Raw genomic sequence first — 26,711 nt, 5'->3', positions numbered from 1 at the left:
AAAACTTTAAGCACCTTGCAGTCCTGTGTTTAAATCTGTCATTTCACGACAGTATTAATAATTCATACATTCATACAACTGCTGACTAAATGTGTGGGATTTTATACTGTATTTAAAAAAATCTATTCATTCTTGGCATGTTTGAATTTGTGAAGAGAGAGTGTGTGTGTGTGTGAGAATTTGCAAGAGGGGTGGGGGAGGACACTGAGTCAAACTCATCTTTTATTTTGGTCCCTAAGCATCAGACTTCTCTGAGGGAAAATTAGAGAAGGAAAGGGGGTGGAAAAATAACCGAAAATGCATTTTGCTTTCCAACCTCACAATGTTTCATCGGTGTAGCCCATGTCAATATGGATCGGAGTCAATGATTGGCAGGGAAAATACCCAGTGAAATTAAAATTCTAGTAAACAAGAAGTTATGAGCTCAGTTACTTCTGCTCATGCCACCCCTCCCTTGCCATCTCCTTTTCCTCTCCTCTCTGGCATCCTTCCATAATTTACCTGATCATTTAGTTTGTGTTCTGTCCTATTTGATTTGTGTTTTATAAACCGCCTTGGACCTTTTTCTAGTACAGGCAGTATATCAAGTTCTGCAATAAACAAAAGAAAGCAACAGTGAAGTTAGAAAGAGAGAAAGCAGGGCCCACAAAACGTTTTAAAAAAAAGCATCATTTTGAGATCTTTCTGTGAGCTTTTATTCTCATTGGAAAATCCATGAGATCATAGCTGAGTCCTCCACCTCTAACCCTGGTCGATCATAAGATCCAAGAACAACAAGCAAAGGTGCCCTGAGGTCCTTAACATAACACTTGAGAGACAGTCAACTTTATTATCCAAGACCAAGTGTCTCAAAAGAACCATTTGGAACATTATCCTGCTTATAATCGAATGAGAAAAACGCCCAAGTTCCGACCTAAATCGGGAGATGGACGTTTATCTCACAAAAACGAATAAAGCGGTATAATCGAAAGCCGATTTTTGGACGTTTTCAACTGCACTCCGTCGCGGATGCGGACAAAGTTGATGGGGGCGTGTCAGAGGTGTGGCGAAGGCGGAACTGGGGCGTGGTTATCTGCCGAACAAAGATGGGCGCATTTCACCGATAATGGGAAAAAAGTATGCGTTTTTAGCTAGAATTTAGGACACTTTTCCTGGACCCTGTTTTTTCACGAATAAAGCCCCAAAAAGTGCCCTAAATGACCAGATGACCACTGGAGGGAATCGGGGATGACCTCCCCTGACTCCCCCAGTGGTCACTAACCCCCTCCCACCACAAAAAAATGATGTTTCACAACTTTTTATTTTCACCCTCAAATGTCATACCCAGCTCCCTGGCAGCAGTATGCAGGTCACTGGAGGAGTTGTTAGGGGGTGCAGTGGACTTCAGGCAGGTGGACCCAGGCCCATCCCCCCTACCTGTTACAATTGTGCTTAATGCTTATTAGTCGTCCAACCCCCCCCAAACCCACTGTACCCACATGTAGGTGCCCCCCTTCACCCCTTAGGGCTATAGTAATGGTGTAGACTTGTGGGCAGTGGGTTTTGAGGGGGATTTGGGGGGGCTCAACACACAAGGGAAGGGTGCTATGCACCTGGGAGCTCTTTTACCTGTTTTTTTGGTTTTGTAAAAGTGCCCCCTAGGGTGCCCGGTTGATGTCCTGGCATGTGAGGGGGACCAGTGCACTACGAATCCTGGCCCCTCCCACGAATAAATGTCTTGGATTTATTCGTTTTTGAGCTGGGCGCTTTCATTTTCCATTATCGCTGAAAAACAAAAACGCCCAGCTCACACATTGTTGAATAAAACATGGGCGTCTATTTTTTCCCAAAATACGGTTCGGTCCGCCCCTTCACGGACCCGTTCTCGGAGATAAACGCCCATGGAGATAGGCGTTTTCGTTCAATTATGCCCCTCTATGTGTGTGTTAGATCTCTCCATTCTGTGGACCATATTCTTTTCAGTACCCCTTCAGTTAAAGCAGTAACATTGGTTGGTGCCAGGAAGAACAACTTTTGTATATTGACTCAGATCTGTGGGATACTATTGCAAAAATCTGCATGTTCTGGACTTTTTATTTTGAGATTTTGCAAGCAGTTAAGGTGGTTTTTTAAAATCCTATCTTTTTGTTTTGATGACAGCTAATTCAACTTAAAACAAAACACTTCTAATAAATTATATGAAGGAGGGACCATCGGGAAAACTCAGCCTTTGCAACCACTTTTGAAAATGGACTTTCTCAGGTTACTAATTTCAATAATCAGACCCAGCTTAATACTGTACGCTTCCTGTACCATTCATATGTACATTTATTCAATTTTGTGTTTTGAGGAACAAATCTTTGAATGGACCCGACACGGTCTGTGTTTTGGCGCACAGCGCATGCACCAAGGGTCAAGAAGTGTAGCAGAGTACGTACGGCTGTATTGTAAAGTTCAGTTTTAGGTATATTAAAAGCAAGAAGCCAGCAAAAGAATTAGTTGACCCCTGACGCAGGCGCTGTGCGCCGAAACACAGACCATGTCGGGTGCATTCAAAGATTTGTTCCTCAAAACACATGATTAAAGGTTTTATTCCCCCTTTTTTGAAGACTCCTGGTACTTTTTGTTTTGCTCTTTGGACTTTTGTTTGTACTTTGCTCCCTCTCTTTGCTGCATTTATTCAATTTGCCAGCAATGCTTAAGTAGCACGGAGAGTCTACACATAGTCAATTAATTCCAGTAGACTTAGAAAACAAACACAAACTGTGCACTTATCTTGAAACAGCTGGTACAGTGAGTTGTGCTCTCTGTCCCTGTAGTCCTGACTGTATGAGGTTCATTCTGCCACTGCTTCAGGGGCTCGACAGGATAGCGTGGCAGTCCAAGAGTGTTTGCTTTCTAATCTGCCACTGTAAAGTTACTCTCTTGCCATGACTGAGGAATTGCTGTCCATTTGATCAGTGCTATACTATAACATTCTTCCTTCCAGTGGTGTCCTTTAACTCTTTTGGCTGAGAATATCATCAAAGTTTGAAACAATCAACTCTGGGTCTATCAAATAATAAATTTGCTATTTTGCATCAATTTAATCTTTGGGTCTAAATTTGACCCCTAACTCACAGCCAAAGACACCTCTGTGCCATTCGCATATGTTGATTCCAGCTTTTTAAAATCGCACTTTCTACAATAATTTGATATGCATGTGAAACAACAGTATTTACATTATATTCTTTTAGGTCTTAGTGCTACTGTAAATGCTATCAGCCATGGACTTTTGTTAGGCCTCATGGCAAAAGCAGGTGTTAGAGGTGGTCCTCTTCTTTTTATTTTTTATTGGAGAGAGAGCTCAGGATACTACTACTACTACTACTTAACATTTCTAGAGCGCTACTAGGGTTACGCAGCGCTGTACAGTTTAACAAAGAACGACAGTCCCTGCTCGAAGGAGCTTACAATCTAAAGGATGTCTTCATGGAGGAAAAGAGTGCCACGTGGGATTCTGCAGGGGCTTTTGCTCTCCCCCATCATTTCAGTGCTTATTAATAACCATAGTTGCAGATGATTTGGAGTTAGTGTTTTCTTTTATGTGGATGATATTCAGTTGTAAATGCTTCTGGGTAAAAGATGAGTGGAGTGTCTTGAAAGACTGAACTCTTGCCTTAACTCGGAGTCATTTTAGCTATTTGAAAACAAGCTTAAATTGAACCGGGGAGAGGGTAGAAGTAATCTGTATTCATAAAGATGGCAGTGTGGTTTCTAAAAACATCCATGTATGTAAGATTTTAAGTGTTTAAAAGATCAGGTCCCTGGCATAGGAGTGGAAATATAGTGGCTGTGTTATGGAGCCACCAGTGGTTGCAGTAGTAACTATTTGGCAATTTGGACTGTGAACATTATTTAGGATTGAGAGTTTTGCAGTTATTCATGCAGCTCTGACAATTGTGCCTGATTATTGTAATGTTTTTGTATTTGGGAGGGTCTAAAAGAACTCTGAAGAAGTTGCAGGTTGTACAAGTTAGTTTATTAAAGGCTTGATATACTGCCCTTCAGGGGAAATTGGAGCATTTTACACACAAACTAGAGACAGAAAGGAACTACAAAATGAAAAGGAAAGGGATAGCACAGCAAGAAATCACAAAGTGTGTGTGTGGGGGGGGGGGGGGGGGGGGGAGGGGGATGAGAGATTATTCCAGAACAGGCAGTCAGGCCACATCACACAAGGGTTAGCAAAGGAAAAGCCGGAAAGAACAGATGGGTCTTCACAAGGACCCAGAAGCATGAAAGGGATTGTTCACTGAGGAGCTGAACAGGGAGAGCGTTCCAGAGGGAAGGAACTGCACAGAGAAAGCAGAGTGGCAGGTGGATGAGGACAATGAAAAGAAGGTAGAGGCAAGCGGTGAGTTAAGCCGGAATGCAGAACCCGAGAAGGAGACTGAAGAAATAGGGGGGAGAGGTAAAGGAGAATACCAGAGTATACAACTTTGTGTGGAAGAGTGAGAATCTTAAGCTGTATGTGAAATGGTATAGGAAGCCAATGAAACTGAGCAAGCAATGGGAAGATGTGATCAGACATGTGAGCATGAGAGTGCAATCGAAAAGCAGTGTTTTGCACCATTTAGAGCCACTTGAGGGAGATCAGAATAAACTGTGTTACAGTAATACAGATGGGAAGAGACCAGCAAAAGTTGGCAACCAGAATGTTAATTGATTATGGTTTTATTCTCTTCAGTTTTGGCTGAGTTGTGAGTATGAATTGAATCAAGAATTAGATTTAAAGCTCTTAGTTTCACACACAAGTTGTTTACAGGATATAAGCCCAAATTATTTGGTAGCATTGGGCAGTTAATCACCATCTTGACTACTTGCACTCTGGAAATTCCTTGTTGAATGGCATTCACAACATTTTTTTTCCCTACAGGTAGCAGGAGTATAACCACCAGTGTGTTGGGTGAGAATTTTGACCAGGAATGGTCTCAAACAGTCATGGCTGCTGTGATGCTACTAGCTGGAGGCAAAACGCATAGTAAATATTTTTTTAGGTATATTAAAAGCAAGAAACCAGCAAAAGAATTAGTTGAACCACTAGATGACCGAAGGGTAAAGGGGGCACTCAGGGAAGACAAAGCCATAGCGGAGAGATTAGATTAATTCTTTGCTTCAGTCTTTACTGAGGAAGATTTGGGAGAGATACCGGTGCCAGAAATGGCATTCAAAGCTGACAAGTCAAAGAAACTGAATGAAATCTCTGTAAACCTGGAAGATGTAATGGCACAATTTGACAAATTGAAGAGTAGCAAATTGCCTGGACCGGATGGTATTCATCCTAGACTACTAATAGAATTGAAAAATGAACTTGCAGAGCTATTGTTAGTAATATGTAATTTATCTTTAAAATCAAGCATGGAAGATTGGAGGGTGGCCAAAGTAACGCCAATTTTTAAAAAAGGTTCCAGAGGTGATCTGGGAAATTATAGACCAGTGAGCCTGATGTCTGTTCCGGACAAAATGGTAGAGACTATTATAAAGAACAAAATTACAAAGCATATTCAAAAGCATGGATTAATAAGACAAAGTCAACATGAATTTAGTGAAGGGAAATCTTGCCTCACCAAACACGTGGATAAAGGTGAGCCGGTCAATATTATGTATCTGGATTTTCAAAAGGCTTTTGACAAAGTACCTCATGAAAGACTCCAGAGGAATTTGGAGAGTCATGGAATAGGAGGTAGTGTCCTATTGTGGATTAAAAACTGGTTAAAAGATAGAAAACAGAGAGTAGGGTTAAATGGCCAGTATTCTCAATGGAGAAGTGTAGATAGTCGGGTTCCCCAGGGGTCTGTGCAGGCAACGCTGCTTTTTAACATATTTATAAATGACATAGAGATGGGAGTAACTACTACTACTACTACTACTATTTAGCATTTCTATAGCGCTACAAGGCGTACGCAGCGCTGCACAAACATAGAAGAAAGACAGTCCCTGCTCAAAGAGCTTACAATCTAATAGACAAAAAATAAATAAAGTAAGCAAATCAAATTAATTAATGTGGACGGGAAGGAAGAGAAGAGGGTAGGTGGAGGCGAGTGGTTACAAGTGGTTACGAGTCAAAAGCAATGTTAAAGAGGTGGGCTTTCAGTCTAGATTTAAAGGTGGCCAAGGATGGGGCAAGACGTAGGGGCTCAGGAAGTTTATTCCAGGCGTAGGGTGCAGCGAGACAGAAGGCGCGAAGTCTGGAGTTGGCAGTAGTGGAGAAGGGAACAGATAAGAAGGATTTATCCATGGAGCGGAGTGCACGGGAAGGGGTGTAGGGAAGGACGAGTGTGGAGAGATACTGGGGAGCAGCAGAGTGAGTACATTTATAGGTTAGTAGAAGAAGTTTGAACAGGATGCGAAAACGGATAGGGAGCCAGTGAAGGGTCTTGAGGAGAGGGGTAGTATGAGTAAAGTGACCCTGGCGGAAGATGAGATGGACAGCAGAGTTTTGAACTGACTGGAGAGGGGAGAGGTGACTAAGTGGGAGGCCAGCAAGAAGCAGATTGCAGTAGTCTAAACGAGAGGTGACAAGGGTGTGGATGAGGGTTTTGGTAGAGTGCTCGGAAAGAAAGGGGCGGATTTTACGGATGTTGTAAAGAAAGAAACGACAGGTCTTGGCAATCTGCTGGATGTGGGCAGAGAAGGAGAGAGAAGAGTCAAAGATGACCCCAAGGTTTCGAGCTGAGGAGACAGGGAGAATGAGAGAGCCATCAACAGAAATAGAAAATGGGGGGAGCAGGGAGGTGGGTTTGGGGGGGAAAATGAGAAGCTCGGTTTTGGTCATATTTAATTTCAGGTGGCGTTGAGACATCCAGACAGCAATGTCAGACAAGCACGCTGAAACTTTGGTTTGGATGCAAGGTGAGATATCAGGGGTAGAAAGGTAGATTTGGGAGTCATCAGCATAGAGATGGTAGGAAAAGCCATGGGATGAGATTAATGAACCAAGGGAAGAAGTGTAGATAGAAAAGAGGAGGGGACCAAGAACAGAACCCTGAGGTACACCGACATGCAGAGGGATAGAAGTAGAAGAGGATCCACCAGAATGAACACTAAAGGTGCGGAGGGAGAGGTAGGAAGAGAACCAGGAAAGGACAGAGCCCTGGAATCCAAGTGAGGATAGGGTATCGAGAAGTATGCTTTGATCGACAGTGTCAAAAGCAGCGGAAAGATCAAGAAGAATGAGGATGGAATATTGACCTCTGGATTTAGCCAGTAATAGGTCATTGGAGACTTTAGTAAGCACAGTTTCAGTTGAGTGGAGAGGGCGAAAACCAGATTGTAGTGGGTCAAGAATAGCATGTGAGGAGAGAAAATCAAGGCAGCGGCGGTGAACAGCACGCTCAAGTAATTTGGAGAGAAAAGGAAGGAGGGAGATGGGTCGGTAATTAGAGGGACAAGTAGGGTCGAGTGAAGGCTTCTTAAGGAGAGGTGTGACCACAGCATGTTTAAAGGCAGCAGGGACAGTCGCAGTGGAAAGTGAGAGGTTGAGAATGTGACAGATAAAAGGAATAAGAGCAGGAGAGATGGCATTAAGAAGGTGGGTGGGAATGGGATCAGACGAACAGGTGGTACATTTTGAGGAAGAAAGGAGAAGTGTAGTGAGGTAATTAGCTGACAACAAAGTTGTTAAATTGCAAAAGGGTTGTGAAAAATTACAAGAGGACTTTACGAGACTGATTTTTAATGTTAGCATGTGCAAAGTGATGTGTGTGGGAAAGAGAAACCCGAACTATAGTTTCGTGATGCAAGGTTCCGTGTTAGGAGTCACCGACCAGGAAAGGGATCTAGGTGCCATCGTTTATGGTACGTTGAAACCCTCTGCTCAGTGTGTGGCGGCGACCAAGAAAGCAAATAAAATGTTAGATTTCATTATGAGTGGAAAACAAAAATGAGGACCTTATAATGCCTTTGTATCACTCCATGGTGTGACCGCACCTTGAATACTGTGTGCAATTCTGGTCAGTGTTTCTCAAAAAATATATATAGTGGAATTGGAAAAGGTACAGAAAAGGGCAACGAAAATAATAAAGGGGATGGGACACCTTCCCTATGAGGAAAGGCTAAAGCGCAAGGACTTTTCAGCTTGCAGAAAAGACAGCTGAGGGGAGATATGATAGAGGTCTTTAAAATAATGAGTGGAGTGGAACAGTTAGACGTGAATCACTTGTTTACTCTTTCCAAAAATACTAGGACTAGGGGGCATGCAATGAAGCTACAAAGTAGTAAATTTAAAACAAATCGGAGAAAATATTTTTTCACTCAATGTGTAATTAAACTCTGGAATTAATTGCCAGAGAATGCGGTAAAGCAGTTAGCTTAGCGAGGGTTAAAAAAGGTTTAGATATCTTCCTAAAAGAGAAGTCCATAAGCCATTATTAAGATGAACTTGGGGAACATCCACTGCTTATTTCTAGGATAAGCAGCATAAAATGTACTGTTTTTGGATCTTGCCAGGTACTTGTAACCTGGATTGGCCACTGTTGGAAACAGGATGTTAGGCTCGTTCTGTACCAGTATGGCAATACTTATGTTCTCATGTATGGGATGTGAGTATGGGATGTGAGTTTGGGCACAGTGCTGGATCCTAATTGTAGGGATGAGTCCTAGTGGGTACTGTTCATCTACATTGAGCTGCAATAAAATTAAAGAAAACTTCTATTATTCTGATATAGGTGATCTAACAATTGGGCATCATCTAGTTGCAGAATAAAGCAGTTAGACATCTGCGCATAGAGCTTCAACTTACGTCACTTCTACAGCAGAGCTGTGCCACCGAGTGCACAATTCGACAAAGGCAAGAGATGGAAGAGGAACTGCGAACGCTTATTTCCTGTGGTGGATTTTGTTGATGCCAAATGAAAGTGTAGCTCAGGGCAACCAAAATAAGCAGAACAGCAGGTGGAAGGGAAAGGGAAGCTCTGATGCACTGAGCCTGAACCTCAAAAGAATGCATATATACAGAATGTAGATAGTGGAAGGGGAGCCTATTGGTTAATGTGGTGGGCTGACAACCTGGGGAACTGGGTTCAATTTCCACTGCAGTTCCTTGTGACCCTGGGCAAGTCACTTAATCCTCCATTGCCCCAGGTACAAAACCTAGGCTGTGAGTCCACAAGGGACAGAGAAAGTACCTGTATATAATGTAAACTGTTTTGGTTGTACTACTATATTAAACCCATGACCCTTTACCTAGATATAGTTATACATTGACCATGCTTCCCATTTTCCTTTTTGCTACCCCATATCCATTCCTCTTCATCTTCCTACGCCTACCTCCCAACGCTCATTTCCTTCTGCACCCAATTCCTCCTATGTTCAATTTACTTATCCGTTAATCCCATTAATATTGCGTTTACTATAAACTGTATAGTCTTTTTATGACTTTGTAATTCTTTATATTGTTACTATGTAAGCCGCATTGAGCCTGCCATGTGTGGGAAAGCGCGGGGTACAAATGTAATAAATAAATATAACTATACATCTAGCTAATACGAATTTACAAAATTCTGTTTTTCAAGAGTATTGTAGGAGGAAGCCATACAATATTAACCTAATGAGGTACCATATGCCCTAGTTTTGACTGCTGGATCTACCATTTGTGCCTCAAAGCTCTTCCACAGGGTGTAGGTTTTACCCCTCTACCCTTTAGTTGTTGGAACTGGAGGGAAGCTAAACAAGCCCTTTTGGTTCTCTGTACCAAACTGTTTCAGGTTTTCTCCATTCAGTAGCTGGAACCGAGGACAGTGCTGGGTAGACTTTTTATGGTCTGGGTCCCACAAATGACAAGACGGATTTGGATAGGCTGAAGTGGGCTTTGACAGTGGAACATAAGGAGCTGGGTGGACTTCTACGGTCTATGTCCCAGAAACACCAAAGAAAGACTCGTGATAAAGTGTATAATATCACTTTCGTTGTTGATTTAATCATGAATTGATAATGAGTGTGACTGTTGGGCAGACTGGACGGACCATTCAGGTCTTTATCTGCTATCACGTACTATGTTAGAGCTGTGGCAGGGAAGGGCATTATTGCAGGGAAGGGCATTATTGCTATAATTTATATTACAGTGCTTGGATAGTTATCCAGGTACCATCGCTGACTATCAGCATTGCCCAGGTAACTCCTGGCTCAACTGTGACTTTGTCGCAAGACCTCCTCAGCACTAACTGGCTAATTCCATGAAGGTTAAACAGGATATTCATTTAGTATGTGCCACTGAATATCCTGTGGGGACCAGGTCAGCACTAGTTAACCAGTAGGAGACTCTTCTACCTGGTTAACAAGTGCTGAATGCTGATCCCTGTCTGTTTTACTTTGCTACACCTTTTCACAAACTTGTTTAGTGCAAGTGAAACATAACAGATCTCTCCTTTTTGGGGGCAGTGGGGGCATTTGGTGCTTAAGTGGAGCCAGTGTCTGTCTGATGTACACGTTAATCTGCCAGCAGTCAAGGAATAGGATAGACTGAAGCAGAGCAGAAGAGCTTGTGTCTCCGTTGCGTTCACAAAGGACACTTTTAGAACTTATGTAGATGCCAAAAAGGAGTCACCTTTTGAAACTTGTATTCTGGGTGTTGCTGCAACTTTTTCTTTTTCACGAGCAGATGCCCTTTTTATAGTATCAACACGATTCCCATTTACTGCTGTTAGCTTTGAGCCCCTTCCTGTTTCCAATTACTTGGGAATGCTTGGACGTCACAGGCGCTCTCCTTCCCCCCCTCCCCCTCTGTTTTGTTGTGCTTGGAGAGAACCTTGGGCAGTCATGAGCTGTGAAGAGGAAGCTCAGCTATTTCCTCTGCTTGGCACCATGATGTCATCAGCAGCTCTGGGTCACTTCTTTGCTGATTTTGGACTATTTTAGAAAGAATGTAAACACACTTTTTCCAGATGTTCCAGCAAAGGGCTGAAGTATTTTAAAGATCTCATGGTCACTGTCTGATGCAGTGTTCTTCCAGGGGTTCTTCTGAATTTTTGTTGTTAATAAACACCTCTCTAGCGCTCAAACAAGACAGTAACATATGCAGCTATTAATAAAGACACAAACGAATGATTCTGAACTAAAGGAGACCAGGTAATGCCAAGGGACTCTGTACTTTACAAAGGTAGAGTGGCACCAGTGCAGGAATCTTGATTCCATTGAGGCATACAGTGATACAGATGCCTGGCCAGGGAATGACATCAAGATGACCCAAGTAACTTCAGATGTTAATGGACATACAGATGGATTGTGGAAGGAAAGGGGCCTATGAACACACGTGGCAGGACTGCACCAAAGTGAAATTTTTTTGGGACTTGGATCCAGATGCACAAAGGTCCCCATAAAGAATTGCTCTGTATTTCCACGTCGGTAAAAATTACCGATTTGGAAATGTTCGCAAAGCGAATAGCATGCAAATGAACTGCTCGCAAAATCATCGAGCAGCTCAATTGGGGGGAGGGGGAAGCGAATAGCCAATTGCTAAGCGTGGCTGCTCTGCACATGCTCAGAGCAGCGCTTGTATATGGCTTTCATGCATGCAAAGAAGCTGCGAGTATGAAAGCCAGTGTATGGCTTCATTCAACTTTCTTTTGACACTGCCAGAGGAAATAACTTCACAACAGGAGCTGTGACTTGACCTGTCCTTTCCTTTTGGAGAGGTTTTCTTTTCTTTGGTGCTCTTTGACTCACACAGCCCTTTTTTAAATTGCTTTCCTGTGGCACTCGTGTCTTCCCTGCCCCCCCTTCCCCGGCCATGATCAGCGATCTTCCTGCTCTAGCATACGGGTCCTTCTCCTCCTGCAGGAGTGGCAGAGGACCCTTGTAACCTTGAAGAACTGTCAGGACTGACTGCTCCAGACCTCCCGTAAAATTTTCCATGATAAAGATAGGGACTGCTTCTGTGCATCGATTGGAAACCAGCTAGGAAATTGGCCATATAATAATTAGCTCATTTCTAATAACTTTGCATACAATTTTGGTTAGCTGGAAAAGATGTAAGAGAACCCTTTTGTGCATGTTTTGCTGTATTCCTTGCTAGCTAAACTGGGGCTTGGTTTGGCAGGATATCACTAGATAGAAGTTGGCCAGAGTGCTGCCTCTTGGAGGTTCCTCCCACTGGTGGTACCTTCTGACAAGAGAGGTAGATTTGTTAGCCATTTTAGCTGACAAAAGTTAGGGTTGTTGCCCGAACATGGAAGCACTCTCTAGTTCCGACAAGATCTTGGAGGAAGTAAAAGAAAATAACATATGGACTGCAAGGCAAAAATGGCAATTTATGAAGCCCAGTGGGCCACTCAGTTTGAAATCACTTATCTTTGTGGCATGGGACATAGTTATAGAATTATAGGTGTTACTAAGCAAAGTATGGTTTATTTGACTTGTGTTACTGTTCTCCTACGCTATATATTCAAATTCAAGGTTGCTTTTTCTTTGATTAATCACCTAGGGCAATGTCATCAAAGCGATTACAATATAAATTCCACTTTTCCCGCTGATTGTTTATGTGAGCTTTGGCAAATCATGTTGCCCTCCATTCTTTAAGTGCAATTAGATAATTTTGGCAGGAAAATAACTCCTGTACCTGAACGTAATGCACCTTGAGCTCTGCTTTGGGAAAATGTGAGTAATCAATACAAGTCTCTTGCTGCTCCTCGGTATTATAAGCACTTTTTGTTACATGTGATCATCTTGCGTGCTTGACTTGCCATCTTGTGTTGCATGTCTTCAGCAAACTGTCTGTGGCCTTTGTAAGTGTTGGAAGATAGTTGTTTGCAGTTCTGAGCTTTCTAGATTGCAAATGTAAGATGCATTGCTGAATGCAGCTGGGAGGGATGCAGAGTGCTAGCATTGTCCCATCTGTCTCATGCTGCCTGCTTTTGCCTTTTTCAGGTTTGACATCTACCGCAAGGTGCCGAAAGACCTCACACAGCCAACCTATACCGGAGCCATCAGTAAGTATCTTGGCTCCCAGTGTTGGGGTGCTCTGCATTCACTTTTGACTTGTTTGTCGTTTGTGTGCCTGTTACCCCATCTGCCCTGTGAAACCTGCGGGTTACAACTGCAGAATTCCTCAAAAGTGTAGTCCTGTATACTGCTCCGAAAGCAGCGGACTGCCAAGTTGAGGGGATTCTAAACGGTTGGAGGTGGCCTCCCTTAACTTCATTGAAATAGAAATTGTAGGTAATAAGCAGCGAGTTGCTTCTGATCAACTGACCTGTTTGTCAGCAATGGGACCCTTTCACATCTCTTTTCCCCCACTCTGACTCCAAGATCTTTAAGTGAGACTAAATACCTTTTGCTTATGACTTCCCTTAACTACTGTAACTGTCTCAAGGCTGCTTTCTCAGGTGCTTCATTATGTCTGTTCCAGCTCTTATAGCCTCTTGGATATTTATTGACTGCTGGTCAAAATTCACATTTGTTCAAACTCCTTTCTCCTATCTCCATGTGTTGGGGTAGGAGAAGAGAGAAGGAAAATGTGCTTTTTGGCATGAAGAGGCATTAGCTATAGATTCAGGCAGGTGTAAAATACAATGTATGTGTGTTTTTCACATATCTAATGGATTTGAAATGCAGTGAGTCACATTTGGCTCATGATTCAGGAATTGCTAATCCAGACCCCTTCTCCTCCCCCTCCCCCACCTCAAACTTAACACAGTTTTTTTTGACCAAGGGCTAGCTGTCTCCTTTGAAAAAGACGTGATAAACATCCCCATAGCAATGGTGTAAATTTTGGGCTTATTGCACAAGGCCTGTAGTCAGAGGGCTAATGCAGCGCTAATGCTCTTCCTTCTCCATCCTGTAACTCCACTGCCGGGTCACTCTGACTCTACCAGTTTGCTTAGCGTGTCATCAGCTGTCCTCGTGACGTCACATCCCACCCTGTGGTCATGCCATTGAATTACTGGTGAGTCAGCTGCAGTGATTCAGCTCCTTAGAAACCAACAATGTAAAGTCTCAGACCAAGCAACAAGCTGGCAAGATTTCTGATAACAGATGCTAACATTTCAATGCCATTATGAGGATTATCTGTAGCCCAAAGCCTGCCCTGTTCTAGTTGTAAGTCGCTGAGTTTAACATGAGGGTTGGCAGTTACACAGGTTCTGTAGTTAATGAAGCCCTGTGGACAGGGTGTGTTTGTTTACTGCCTTGCTGGGGGTGATTTTTACCCAGATCATTGATAGCTGTAGGTCTTGTCTAAAGAGGGTTTGTTGTTTTTAAATATATTTTTCTTAGCATTTTTAATGTGGCTGGAATCTTAGTACTTGTAACCTGGACTGGTCACTGCTGGAAGCAGGATACTGGACTAGATGAACCATCGATCTGACCCAGTGTGGCTATTCTTATGTTCAATACTCATAAGTACATAAGTAATGCCACACTGGGAAAAGACCAAGGGTCCATCGAGCCCAGCATTCTGTCCACGACAGCGGCCAATCCAGGCCAAGAGCACTTGGCGAGCTTTCCAGATCTAGAACTGTTTCTAGGGTTGTTCCCAGTAGCTCTTACTTGAACTTGCAATGGGTGCTTTACTTATCTTCAGCTGTTTGTCTCCCATTTGTGCATGAATTTAACCCCTTATTAACCATTAGAGCCCTGTCTGTCAGAGTGGCATTGAGTTGTACAGCCTTTATGTTGTAGGTCAGTGTTCCGAAACCTGGTCCTGGAGGCACCCCAGCCATTCAGTTGTTTAGGAAATCCACAATGAATATTCATGAGATTTGCATGTAGTGGAGGCAGTGCATGCAGATCTCTCTCATGAATATTCATTGTGGGTATTCTGAAAACCTAACTGGCTGGGGTGTCTCCAGGACCAGGTTTGGGAACCACTGTTGTAGGGTTGCTGGTTCAATTCAAGAGCAAGGATTTGTAGATTCTGCCCCCCCCCCCCCCCCCAAAAATGGAAGCCCACCTTCTAATCGATCACTTACTGCGACATTCAGCAAGTCACTTCTTCCTCCTTTGCTCAGATTTAGATAATAGGATTCCTCCCATGAAAACCTTAATCGTGTAATTGCACATTGTAATCTCACTCGTATCCCTGAGTCCTGTAGGAAAGGGTCCAGCAGAACCCGCGATCTTCAGCTGTTAGCAAAGATGAAGTATTAGGAGGAAAGCGCTTTGGGGAAGGGGAACCACCATGAGAGTACTGGTCGAGGCAGGTCAGATCCAGCTTTTCTTTTGTGCTTGTAAGCTGCTGGAGAGTTTCTGTGGTAATGCAGCCTAGTTAGCAAGTCGGAAGTAGGATTTTATTCTTTGTTATACTTCTCTTTGTTTGCTTTGCATCAATGATGTCCTGCTTCTTATCTTTTATGGAGTTCTTTTCTTAATGTTATAATTTTATTTTGATTGTACATTGCTCTGCCATGAAGTAGTGATTTTATCAAGCCTGAAATAAACGTAAACATGAAGAAAAGAAGTAGAAAGACAGAGATGGTACAAGAGTTCCCAGGGCTTAACTATATCTGAAGAGTTGTGGCTGGGCTTTGTGAACCTCCTGTGTACTGGAATGAAGCAGACTAGAGGAAAAAGAATAACATTTTCTGACAGCTGCTAAGTACCCCGTGATGCCTTTACCAGCATTGAGCTCGGAAGAAAGTGGACTTGGACTGCATTGCCTAATGTATCTTGCTGGTAATGTGTGGGGTTGTGAAGTGGCAGATTCGGGGGTGTCTCTCTTCTCCAGTAGGCTTGATGGGGTGGGTGTGTTCCTGGAGGAAGCAGGGTAAATGGATACATGTCGTTTTGCTGATTTTTCATGTTGCTTTATAGGTGTAGAAGAAGACCTGTGGCTTTTAGATGGTATTTCCTCCTAGTTCCCAGTCAACAAGGAGATGTCTCTTTACCCCAAATTCTATAAATGCTGCCTAAAGTTGGGCACATATTATAGGATAGGGCTGGTTATGAGTTTCTTGTTGGGCAGACTGGATGGACCATACACATCTTCAACTGCCGTCATCTACTGTGTTATATGCATGCAACATAATGATCTAATTGATGCTAAATTACCACTTAATTGGCATTAGCATGCACTAATTGGCACTAGTTAGCAGTTGTGTACATAAGTGATTTATGCCCCAACTCTGTAAACGTCTCTCAATGGCAGCTGCAGAGAGGACATGGTAATGGGAGCGGCATGGGCGGATCAGAAATTAGGTAACATAGTAAGTGACGGCAGATAAAGACCTGAACAGTCCATCCAGTCGGCCCAACAGTCACACTCATTATCAATTCATGATTACATCAACAATGAATGTGATTTTATATACTTTATCACGAGTCGTTCTTTGGCGTTTCTGGGACATAGACCATAGAAGTCCGCCTGGCTCTGTCCGTATGTTCCACCTACTAGAGTTGCTATCAAAGCCCACTCCAGCCTATCCAAATCCGTCTTGTCATTTGCGGGACCTAGACCATAAACGTCTGCCCATCGTTGTCCTCGGTTCCACCTACTAAACTTGCCATTGAAGCCCTTTCCAGCTTATCCTAAGCCGGATTGCCATATAAAGACACAGACCTAGTGGAATACAAAGGGGTGGGGGCGGTCCGCCCCGGGTGCATGCCGCTGGGGGGTGCCGTGGCGCGTGCCTGTGAGCTCCGACTTCGCGAACTTTGCTCGTTCGCTGCAGCTCCCTCTGCCCCGGAACAGGTTACTTCCTGTTCCGGGGCAGAGGGAGCTGCAGCGAACCAGCGAAGTTCGCGAAGTTGGAGCCCACAGGCTCGTGCCGCGGCATTCCCCCCCCCCCCCCGGCGGCATGCACCCGGGGGGGGTGTCATTTCACCGGGGAGGGGGGAAGGTCTCATTTCGCAGGGGGGGGGGGCATCTGTGATCTGCCCCGGGTACCATCCACTCTAGGAACGCCTGGCACAGGCTGCCTGGCACAGGCTTAGATCTTTACAGACGAGTAGCCATCCAAATGTCATTTGTTCATCCACCCCCCCTGCAGCCTTTTGAGTTTTTTTTTTATTGATTTATTTTTGTTTTCTAGCATCTATTTTCTAAATAGATTTCCTCTGTGTTCATCCCACGTCTTTTTGAATTCCATCACTGTTTTTGTCTACCCTCATGAGGGAGGTGGTAGAGACAAAAACAGTGCAATGGTGGTTGGGCGCAAATGCAGGTTGTCTATAGTTGCACTCGAGCATTTACTTCTGCTTGTGGCTGGCGTAAATGCTTGCGCCCAAAGTTAGGTGTGGAAAGCACACCAAGCTTCTGTTCTGTAAACGGCGCTTGGCGAAGAGTGCTGTTGACAAAATACTGTCAACTGTCAAAATGGCACCTAACATTACTGAGTCTACCCTTTAGCGGGAGGAAAGAGGGTAAGATGTGCCAGGCAATGTGAGACCCCGGAGCTGTGGGAAAGATTCCGTAAAATGTGCTAATCCGGAGAGGCTCAAGTCCTTGCCTTGTCCATGTTTCTTCCTTACATCCAGACAACATTCATTCTTTGATTTTTGGACCCTCTGATGCCACATGTCCATTGTGGTCCTCTCTTGGGAGCTCATCCATTATAACTAGGCTGCTTGATATGTACACAAGTGGCTTTAACCCACCGAAGCATGATCGGAGTCCATGCTCACCATGATTAGAAGCTCTGCGTTTGCAGACATGTCAGATGTTGCCCTCATCTGAGCCTCTGCATGAGGCTTACGGTCTAAGCAGTAGACTAAGGCCATATTCTTTGGCCGGCAAAATTATTGGGAAATTCTTGGCTTGCATTTTTATTAAGTAGTCTTCTTTCTGGTAAGGTCACAATAAGCATTTCTTTGCATGGTTGTGAGGCCCAAGTAACTCAGTATGTCTGAGTCGGTTAACTTCCTTTGGAATGAGCTGAGTACACTCAGTCACAAGAGTCATTGGCTTAGAAACTGGCTTTCTGCTGTGATTTATTATATATAGTAATAATTATATATAGCAGTATAACACACCACCGTACTCATGAAAAAATTTAAAAAATGATAGAGCCAATCCCTCCATTAGTCTGTTGTACAGCAGTGGCAAAAGACTGTGGGTCATGTGTACGTATCACAGCTGTTGTCCTTACAGATTTAGGAAGGCAGTTCCTTTTTTTCTTGGGCGATTCTCGTTTCTTTCCCCCCCCCCCCCTCAAATATTCCCATAAGCAAATATATTTTATTGGGGTATTGGCTGCATTTCCATCTTGGGAGCAACCAAATTTGTTAGTATCAGTGTTATATTCTCTGGGTCCCATGTGTGAATAGAATGAGGGGGGGGGGGGGTAGTTGAGCACATGTGAGGAGCTAAAACCAGAGTGAAAGGTAGTATGGGAAGATGGGACTCTTCTCTCCTCCAGAGCCTGCCGCCTTGGCTGGTTTGTAATTGCACATCTGATAGCATTGTTTGTTTTTTGGTGAGTCCAAGAGAGCTGGTGTGTGAGCAATGTTTGGTGAATGTGTCACTAGTGCAGGCCTGGATTCTGATCCATGCCATACCTAGCTCTCAAGATAGCGGAGAGTCTACACTGGGCTCCTGGGGGGGGACAACTGGATTGTTCAGGATAGTCCCTAGAACACAAAAAATATCTAATTGCGCGTGTTGTCTTTTTTTTTTTTTCTGTTTAAGGATTATGACCTTTTGTCTGTCTTTTATTTAAGAAAACAGAACCAGATAGAGTGGAAAACTTTACTGCTCCTGGTAGGAACTCATAGGAACTAGAATCATGATGGCAGATAAGGGCCAAATGGCCCATCCAGTCTGCCCTTCCTCAGTAACCACTAACGCCTCCTTTTCCTAAGGGATCCCACATAAAACTCCACTGTCCTATGTTTCACTGAGCTCTGTGCATTGTGTCTAAATCTGTGGCTTACTGTCTGCAGTGATCAGTCAGCCAGCTGCACCCCTGTGGCTGTGTCCTACAGTGAAAGGAAGGAAGGGGGGGGGGCACAAACTGCAGGAACTGGGAACACATTTTGCAATCTGTACAGGCCATAGCATGAGTCTAAGATGTTCAAAAATGAATGTAATGACTCGTGAATTATTTAAACAAAATTTATCAGATGTCACTTTTGACTTTTAATCCATAAAAATCCATCTGCAGTGACGTCACCTGGATAATTGTCTTTTACAGTGAAATAAAAAAAGCTGTGGTTTATTTTTAAAACTGGGCATAAAGCCTTTCCGGCTGACCACAGTATCAAATAGCTCACTTTTTCTTTTCCTGCCTGCTGTGGGGTTTTATTATTATATTAGTATATTTGGATTATTTCTATACCGCCTTTCTGTGGTACAATCAAAAGTGGTTTACATATTGCTGTCCTCGGGGCCCACCAAGTTCCATCGGGTTTTCAGGATATCCACAATGAATATGCCTATGAGAGGTGGTGGATATCCTGAAAACCTGATGGGCCTTAGTGTGCCCTGAGGACTGGGCTCCCATTTTAAGTTGTTGTACCTGTGGTAAATTTAATTTTGTTTGTTTATTGGAATGCCGGGGGGGGGGGGGGTGGGAGGTGGTTACTGGCTTGTTTTCTGAAAGCATAGCTCTAACCAAAGCTCCAAGTGAAAAAAGTACAAATCTGATGTACTGTGAGTACGATAGAGGTTAAGAAGTCTCGTTTAGTTCGATATGTCCTATGGGATGGAGCCGCCTTTTAGAAAAGGGGTGAGAGAGTTGATGTGGGCCAGCAAAGAACTTCCACTCAAATGAGTCTAACACCCGGCGTACTTACCCCTGCTTGCTTATCTGTCTTACAGTTTCTGTGTGCTGCTGCCTCTTTATAATATTCCTGTTCCTGTCTGAACTTACAGGATTCATTACAACCGAAATGTAAGTACAATGCTCTGTTTTTGGTATGGATTTTATTTTGGAAAGCAGAGTTACTCCTGTATGCTGTTGATCTGTTGGCACATGATTGAATGTCTGCTCCTGTATAACTGTCATGAAGAGGGGAGGGGAGGACGTCCTCTCTTCCCTTCTACAATTCATAATTAAATACTCAACTGTAGGTGATTTCTGTGACAAATTGGTGGTCAGAAGTGATACCTACCTTATATCATGAAGTAAGCTGACAGGCATGTTGGAAACCGTACTAGATGCACGGTGAACAATTTTGATCCTTGAGGCTTTCAAACAGCCTGAATTTCATGGCTTGCCATGCTAATCTTCTGACCTGCAGGAGTATTTTTGCCAGTTCTGCTCTAGATATCTGTTTCAGGAATATTCCACTTTGGGATATGCTGAAATCCAAACCTTTCAGAGCTGTAATGTTTAGGCACTTCAAGGGTCAGGACTGAAGCATATCTGAGGACAGTGTAGTGAAGCTCTGCATGGTCTGTTTTTGCCTGTAAATGTTCCTAAAATAATGAGTTTTGGTTTTATCTGATGTCGGTGTGCCGGTTCCTGTGTATTACCGCAATAAATCAATATAGTATGGGAAAACCTATATAAATAAATATGTGAAAATGAAAAAATGTGCTCATTTCAAACCATTAAATACTTCTCATAATTTTCCAACCTTTCCAACTTCCTCTGAGTTACAATATTTCCTTTTAAGCACAGCATTCTGCACCATTTGCAAATCGGAGACTCTTTCCCCCCTCCCCCCCTACATCCTTCAATCTAGCATCTTGCCCTGATAGAACTTCAGTATGAGAGCGTGCCTGGGCTTGAAGAGATTGCAGACCTTCCAGTAAGTTATCAGGTTTTTCCACCACAGCCTACCTAAAGGCTCAAAATGCCAACCATATCTCCTTCAGAGTAATATCCACTGAAGCGTTGTATGTCCAGCTCCACTCGCATCAAGAATAGGCTCAGCCCAAACAGCACGTGGTTGATCCAAATCTTTCGTCGAAGGGAAATCTGAGTTCGCAGGGAGCAAAACACCAGGTTGACCAGAACTGCCTTTGAGAAACCTTGTGGCAAACTCTTTGATATCCATTACAGTTCTCCGCCACTGTAGCCCGCCCTCGCCCTCACTTCTGGGTCTGGGGAGAAGTCTGTTATGGGCCAGGGCTCAGTGAGATTTCCAACACTGCCAGAAAGGATCCTTCCTCACCCAGCTCCAGACCTTTCGCTCCTTCCTTGCTTACCAGTGCAACAAGGTTATTCCAGGATCTGCTGGACCAAATGTCAAGGTAATGCTTCTGCAGGTGGAAAGGAGCATATTTCCCTTGCATTTCAGCATGTTATTCCTGCAGTGCAGACTTTAACCCAGCAGATCACCGTGAAGCTCCCTGCCAAACATCTGCTAAGCCGTTTTGCCCTGGTGAGACACTGTTCATCAGGTTTCTCCGCAGGGGCCTGTCTGAAATGAGTGGCCCTACAGCATGGCTCTTTGAATCATCAAAACATATAAGCCCCTCCACCACAAGAAGGTGATGTCACTTCAGAGGGGAATTGTAACCCTTTTAAAGATTGCAGGATGCATATTAGGGGTTGAGATAAAGGGGGATGGGTTTTGATTATACTTCCTTTTTGTGGTTTACATATTACTTATTTTATACCTGGGGCAATAGAGAGTTAAGTAACTTGCTCATAGTCACAAGGAGTTGCAGTGGGAGTTGAACCCGATTCCCCTGGATCTCAGGGCACTGCACTGACCATTAGGCTACTCCACTTCGAGTATAGTTTTGAAATATTAGAGCATATGGTAGATGACTCACATTTTTATATTAAGAAAAAATTGCCCTAAAAATCCACTTTCCATTACGTATCCTGCTAACTTCCTCATAATTTTAGTAAAAACAGCAACTTGAAATAAATCAGTCCAGGAAGGACAGAAAAATCTAACTAAAGTCTTTTTTTATAAAAAGCAGCATATTTGGCTTTTATGAGACCTGAACTGGTGCCAATGGTCTTAATCTTTTTCGAGAAGATTGTTTTTAGAAAGTGCAGGACTTGTGAATGTTCATTTTTCAGAACACAACTTCCTCCTGGTTTAGCTCTTGTCATACCTTGTCAGTGGCAAAATCACCATTAGGAAATGCTGAGGAATTTTTGTAATGTTACTGTTCTCTGCAGATTCATCTCTTGTGTATGCAGTGAGCAAACCCACAGAACTCCCAGTGTGATTCAGCTTTTCAGGAGATTTCAACATGGTTGTCTTAGAAGGTGCCTCTCTTGGAATGACCTCCTTCTTCTCTGTCCCCCCCCCCCCCCCCCGTCCCCCCCCCCCCCCCGTCATTGTAACCTTTTTTTTTTATATATACTGTATTTTTCGGACTATAAGACACACCGGACCATAAGACGCACCTAGGTTTTAGAGGAGGGAAATAGGAAAATTTTTTTTTTCCTTTTTCCCTCCTCTAAAACCTAGGTGCTCCGGTGCGTCTTGTCTGAATCCCTCCCTCCAAGTTCGGGATCGCCGTCAGGGTTACCTCCTCCCCCCCCCCCCCCGGCCCTGTCACCACCTCTCCCCTTACTCACGCGATCTTCCCTGGTGGCCTAGTGACGTCGGGGCAGGAAAGAGCCCCCTCTTTCCTGCCCAGCACGCTGCTCTCCATCCTCCTGTATGCATTGCTACCTGACGGTCTCGGCGAGATTCAAAATGGCCGCCGAGAATTGAAGTCTCGGCGGCCATTTTGAATCTCGCCGAGACCATCAGGCTGCATACAGGAGGATGGAGAGCAGCGCGCTGGGCAGGAAAGAGGGGGCTCTTTCCTGCCCCGACGTCACTAGACCACCAGGGAAGATCGCGTGAGTAAGGGGAGAAGTGGTGACAGGGCCGGGGGGGGGGGGGGGGGAGGAGGTAACTCTGACGGTGATCCCGAACTCGGAGGGCGGGCGGCCTGCCAGCCAGCCAAATCTACCTTCGGACTATAAGATGCACCCCCCATTTTCCTCCCAAATTTGGGGGGAAAAAAGTGCGTCTTATAGTCCGAAAAATACAGTATATATTATTATATTTCTCTAACTAGGGTTTGTCAAACCCAACTTCTCCTGGTCCACTGCCAATTTTCCACTATCAAAAATTGCACATCTTTGTGCCCTGTGCAGTATTCTCAAGGGACAGTTGGGTTGCCTGAAAGCAGATAAGCTTCCTATAAATTCTTAGGGGTAAATTCAAGAAGTGTCTCCTAACAAACGTTGAGCGCTAAATGTCAATTCTACAATGGCTGTTCTGTGTGGAGCTTGTGTAATACTAGCCTATGCTCAAGTTTCAAGTTTATTAGGGGCTTATACCCCGCCCATCAAATATTATCTGAACGGCTTGCAATAAAATATTAAGGAGAGGAAGGGAGTTGCATTGACAACAATACTGTGAGGATAGGGGGGAGGAAATACATTAATAATAGAAAAGCTAGGGGGGGGGGAAGATACGAGAGGAAGGGGAGTTGGTGGTTTCCAGCGTGCAACCCAGTCTACAGTGCATGGAGTAGGAATGATCTGTTCTAGTCAAAAGCATCATGGAATAAGAAAGTTTTAAAATCAGTCCGCATTTACGAACATTTACACTAGCTGAAAGGATGGTATAAGAGCTTGTGCGTAACTGCGTGTATTTTCACGTGCGTGCAAGTCCTGCTCACACCCCCTTGCAGCTATGCACTATGGATTTTGCACGCACATTTTATAGAATACCAGTGCCCAATTAATACTACTTGGTGCTAGTTATTGCTAGTTAACACCCATTACCAGCTGGTTTTGGTCTCTAATAGTGTGGCCATCGTCCAGGGAGCTGCTCACCGGGGCATCAGTGATAACACGAGACACACCAGGTGGCAAAGAGGGAAGTGAAAAGTGTAGGAATGAAGCAATAAGACCACATGCGCAGTTTGGAATAAGGGCATTATAACTTGGTTATGGTTTAGGACTTGTGTCCTGTGGTATTTTGAGTTTTGCTGGTATTGGGCTGTAATAGCTGAGCCCTATTTTTCTGCTCAGACTTGGTCATCCCACTGAATTTTTAGTGCCACACCTTTTCGTTCTGACCCCCACCACTGTTGGCCCTTAAGGACTGGCGTTTCCAACCTCTGACTTGGATGAGGTCCCCTAGAGACACACATAGGAATATAATGGGTGTCTCTATCGTTAGCGCTTGCTAAAAAGTTAGCATGCTTACAGCATGGCTTAGTAATCGGGGCCACTTAGTTCTTTATGAATTGATAGTAATGATTTCAGTATAGATTTGGTTTTCTTGCAGGTACATTGTTCAGTTGCTAATGTCAGAGCAGTGCCAGTTGGTCTGGGTTTGAGAACCCAGTGGATCTCTCAGCCGTGGAGCAATGTACCCCCTGCTGGTTCTCCCACTTTCACATTTTGGGATCGAATGACTAATCCATCATAGTGAACAGAAAGGTCATGGGATCCTGAAAAGTCATCACAGTGCTTTTAGTGTCAACACCTGCTGTTTGGGAACAAATATTGCACAATATCTTTGTGGTCCTCCAGCTGATAAGTCAGTTTCTGCGCAAGGTTTGAAGTGACTCATCAGACCCTGAATATCTCATTGCACAGCAAGATCCAGCCAGAAAGTGTTAATTCTATTTTGACAGTAATTTTAGCAGGTAAGAATAGGGACTTTTAATTTAGGCAGTTGAGCAGATAGAACGTATCAGTCTTTAAAAGGACTTCATACAAGAAATGCACAATTCTGTTTTACAAAGTGCCTTTTGTATCATTACCCTGGTGGGGGGGGGGGGGGGGGGGGGAGGGGAAGGTGCGTGAATTCATGACACTGGGCAGAGAAGATTTAAGTTGTTCTGGTGTTTCTCTGTCTCCCTCCCCCCCCCCCCCCCCCCCACACCACCACACACACATATGGCTTCTGAACTTCAGAGTCACAAAGCTAAAACAGAAATCAGCAGATTAATTTAGCAATTATGGATGTAATTAACACAAAATAACTCTGGAATCTGGGGTTCCATGTCTTAAGAGGAACACTGCCTTTTTATATGTATCGCTAAAAGCTGTGTCCTCCTATTGGCACAAAATGCTACAGCCCTAATTCCATCTTGCCTCCTTATTCAAGGCAAGTGATTCTGTTTCCTGTCTTCGTCACTTCCATAGGCTTGTTGTTATACTATTAAGGAATGAAGCTGGGGATGTTCTGACGTATCCCCATGTCAGTCTGAGCTTCCGTCCGAATCGACTGGAGTGTTTGTGTGACCAATGTGTTGTCATGAAGCTCATCACTTTCCATGTAGCCTTTAGTAAGCTCACAGTTATTCCACAGCTATTTAGTTACTCTACTGACCGTGCAGGAAGTAAACTTTTGATTGTAGAGAACGAAGATTTTGTGTCATTTCCTGGGAGTGTCTCAAGCCATCCTGCAGACCCACTGAAGTCACTTAATAGCTCATGAATTGACTTCACAGTCTTTGACTCATTAATTTAGGAAATCCTGTTGTATATTTTAACCTAGTTTCTAGTTTGGTATTAATGAGAACTCGAGACCCTGTTGATGGAGAGTAAAAATTATGAAAATATCTGTTTTTGTGATAGGGTTTCCAGAGCTAGAATTGGGGGGAGGGGGAGAGAAAGGGATTGCTACCGCCCATTCTGATGTGTATCAATGCAACCTGTGCCATTTCATTTTTATTTTCCAGTCTCTCCCTTTTAGTCTGTATTCCCTCTCTTCCCGTGCCTTCTCCCATCCCAACCTAGTGGACTACAGATGAAATAAAATAAGACTAAAGTTTTTTTTACTTTTTTAGGTTAGACGCTTCCCAGTGAGCAGGCACAGAGGATCTCTGAGGGGGAGAAAGGGGGTTATAGAACTGAGCATTTGCTGTGGATGGGCAGGCTAGATAGGACTTTATCTGCCATCGTATTCTCTGTTAAATTTGATTAAAAAGTGTAATTGGATGTTTGTAACGCTAATTTTGGGAAATGTTACTCTTAAAGGTCTGTGGTGATGCTATGCTGTTACGGATCAGGGAGTCGTTGTCTCTGCTCCAGCATATGGCAGTGTTAAACTTGACAACACGTATGGAGAGGATCGCTGACCATCCTAGGTGTTGTGTGGTGACTGTTTTGTGGTCTTTGAAACAAAAAGTCTCTGAATGGCTACAGTAATTTCCTGTATTGGAGAAGAGGAGAGACTTAGGGGGTCTTTTACTAAGTTGCGGTAGCATTTTTATCTCACCGTAGGAATATAATGGGCGTCTCGGCGTTTACAGCCAGCTGATTTCTACTGCAAGCTAAAAACAGTACAGCGGCTCAGTAAAAGACCCCCTTAGCAAGGCACAGTAAAAAGAAAACAAATTATTGTTTTTCTGTACTCCTTGGGGGGGGGGGGGGGGGTGGAATAGGTATTATGGCCTAGTATCTGTCTGACGTCAGCTCTATTGGAGAAGCCTGGTCTGCACAGTGTGACTGGCTGATTTGGCTTTCTGGTGAATATGCTAAGTTGATTGTATAGATCAGTGCTCAGGGAACTATGCCGCTCTGTGAATTTGGAATAAAAATGTTTACAATTGGACTTTTATTTGTAAGTCTGGGCAAATTCTATAATTCCTTTAGTCCCTCTGGACCGGCCCAGAATGTGACTGATGGGTTCCCATCAGTCACATTCTAGGCCAGTCTAGAGGGACGCTAAGGAAAGTAAATTAGCAGGTAAGGTCTAATTTCTCCTTCCTTAGTGTCCATCCGGACCGGCCCAGAGTGTGACTGATGGGTTCGTGCACAACTCAGTCATATTATGGGCCGGTCCGGAGGGACTAAAGGAAAATAAATTAGCAGGTAAGGTCTAATTTCCCAATAGTGCCCAAAGCTAATTGCCGGGAAGATCTGCACTAAACTAGTATTTTGCAAAGGGTG

The 26,711-nt window shown here is 43.8% G+C and overlaps 1 protein-coding gene across 2 annotated transcripts in view; it reads left to right on the top strand.

Moving 5' to 3' along the window:
• The window catches only part of ERGIC1 (endoplasmic reticulum-golgi intermediate compartment 1), a 113,001-nt gene that overhangs the window by 20,409 nt on the left and 65,881 nt on the right, over positions 1–26,711 (top strand). Inside the window, exons 1-4 of one of the 2 annotated variants that reach the window (XM_030211168.1) lie at positions 6,397–6,413; positions 10,902–10,903; positions 12,883–12,944; positions 19,709–19,781. In XM_030211168.1, the coding sequence (XP_030067028.1) occupies positions 10,902–10,903; positions 12,883–12,944; positions 19,709–19,781 (137 nt within the window). In that variant the 5' untranslated portion in view covers positions 6,397–6,413. Of the gene's footprint in view, positions 1–6,396; positions 6,414–10,901; positions 10,904–12,882; positions 12,945–19,708; positions 19,782–26,711 lie in introns of those variants that run through there. The other variant, XM_030211167.1, reaches the window with a different exon arrangement.

Source organism: Microcaecilia unicolor, chromosome 8, assembly GCF_901765095.1.
Source record: "Microcaecilia unicolor chromosome 8, aMicUni1.1, whole genome shotgun sequence".
NCBI classification, from domain to species: domain Eukaryota; kingdom Metazoa; phylum Chordata; class Amphibia; order Gymnophiona; family Siphonopidae; genus Microcaecilia; species Microcaecilia unicolor.
The sequence above is the reverse complement of the archived record's forward strand: the minus strand, read 5'-3'. Positions and strand labels throughout refer to the sequence as shown.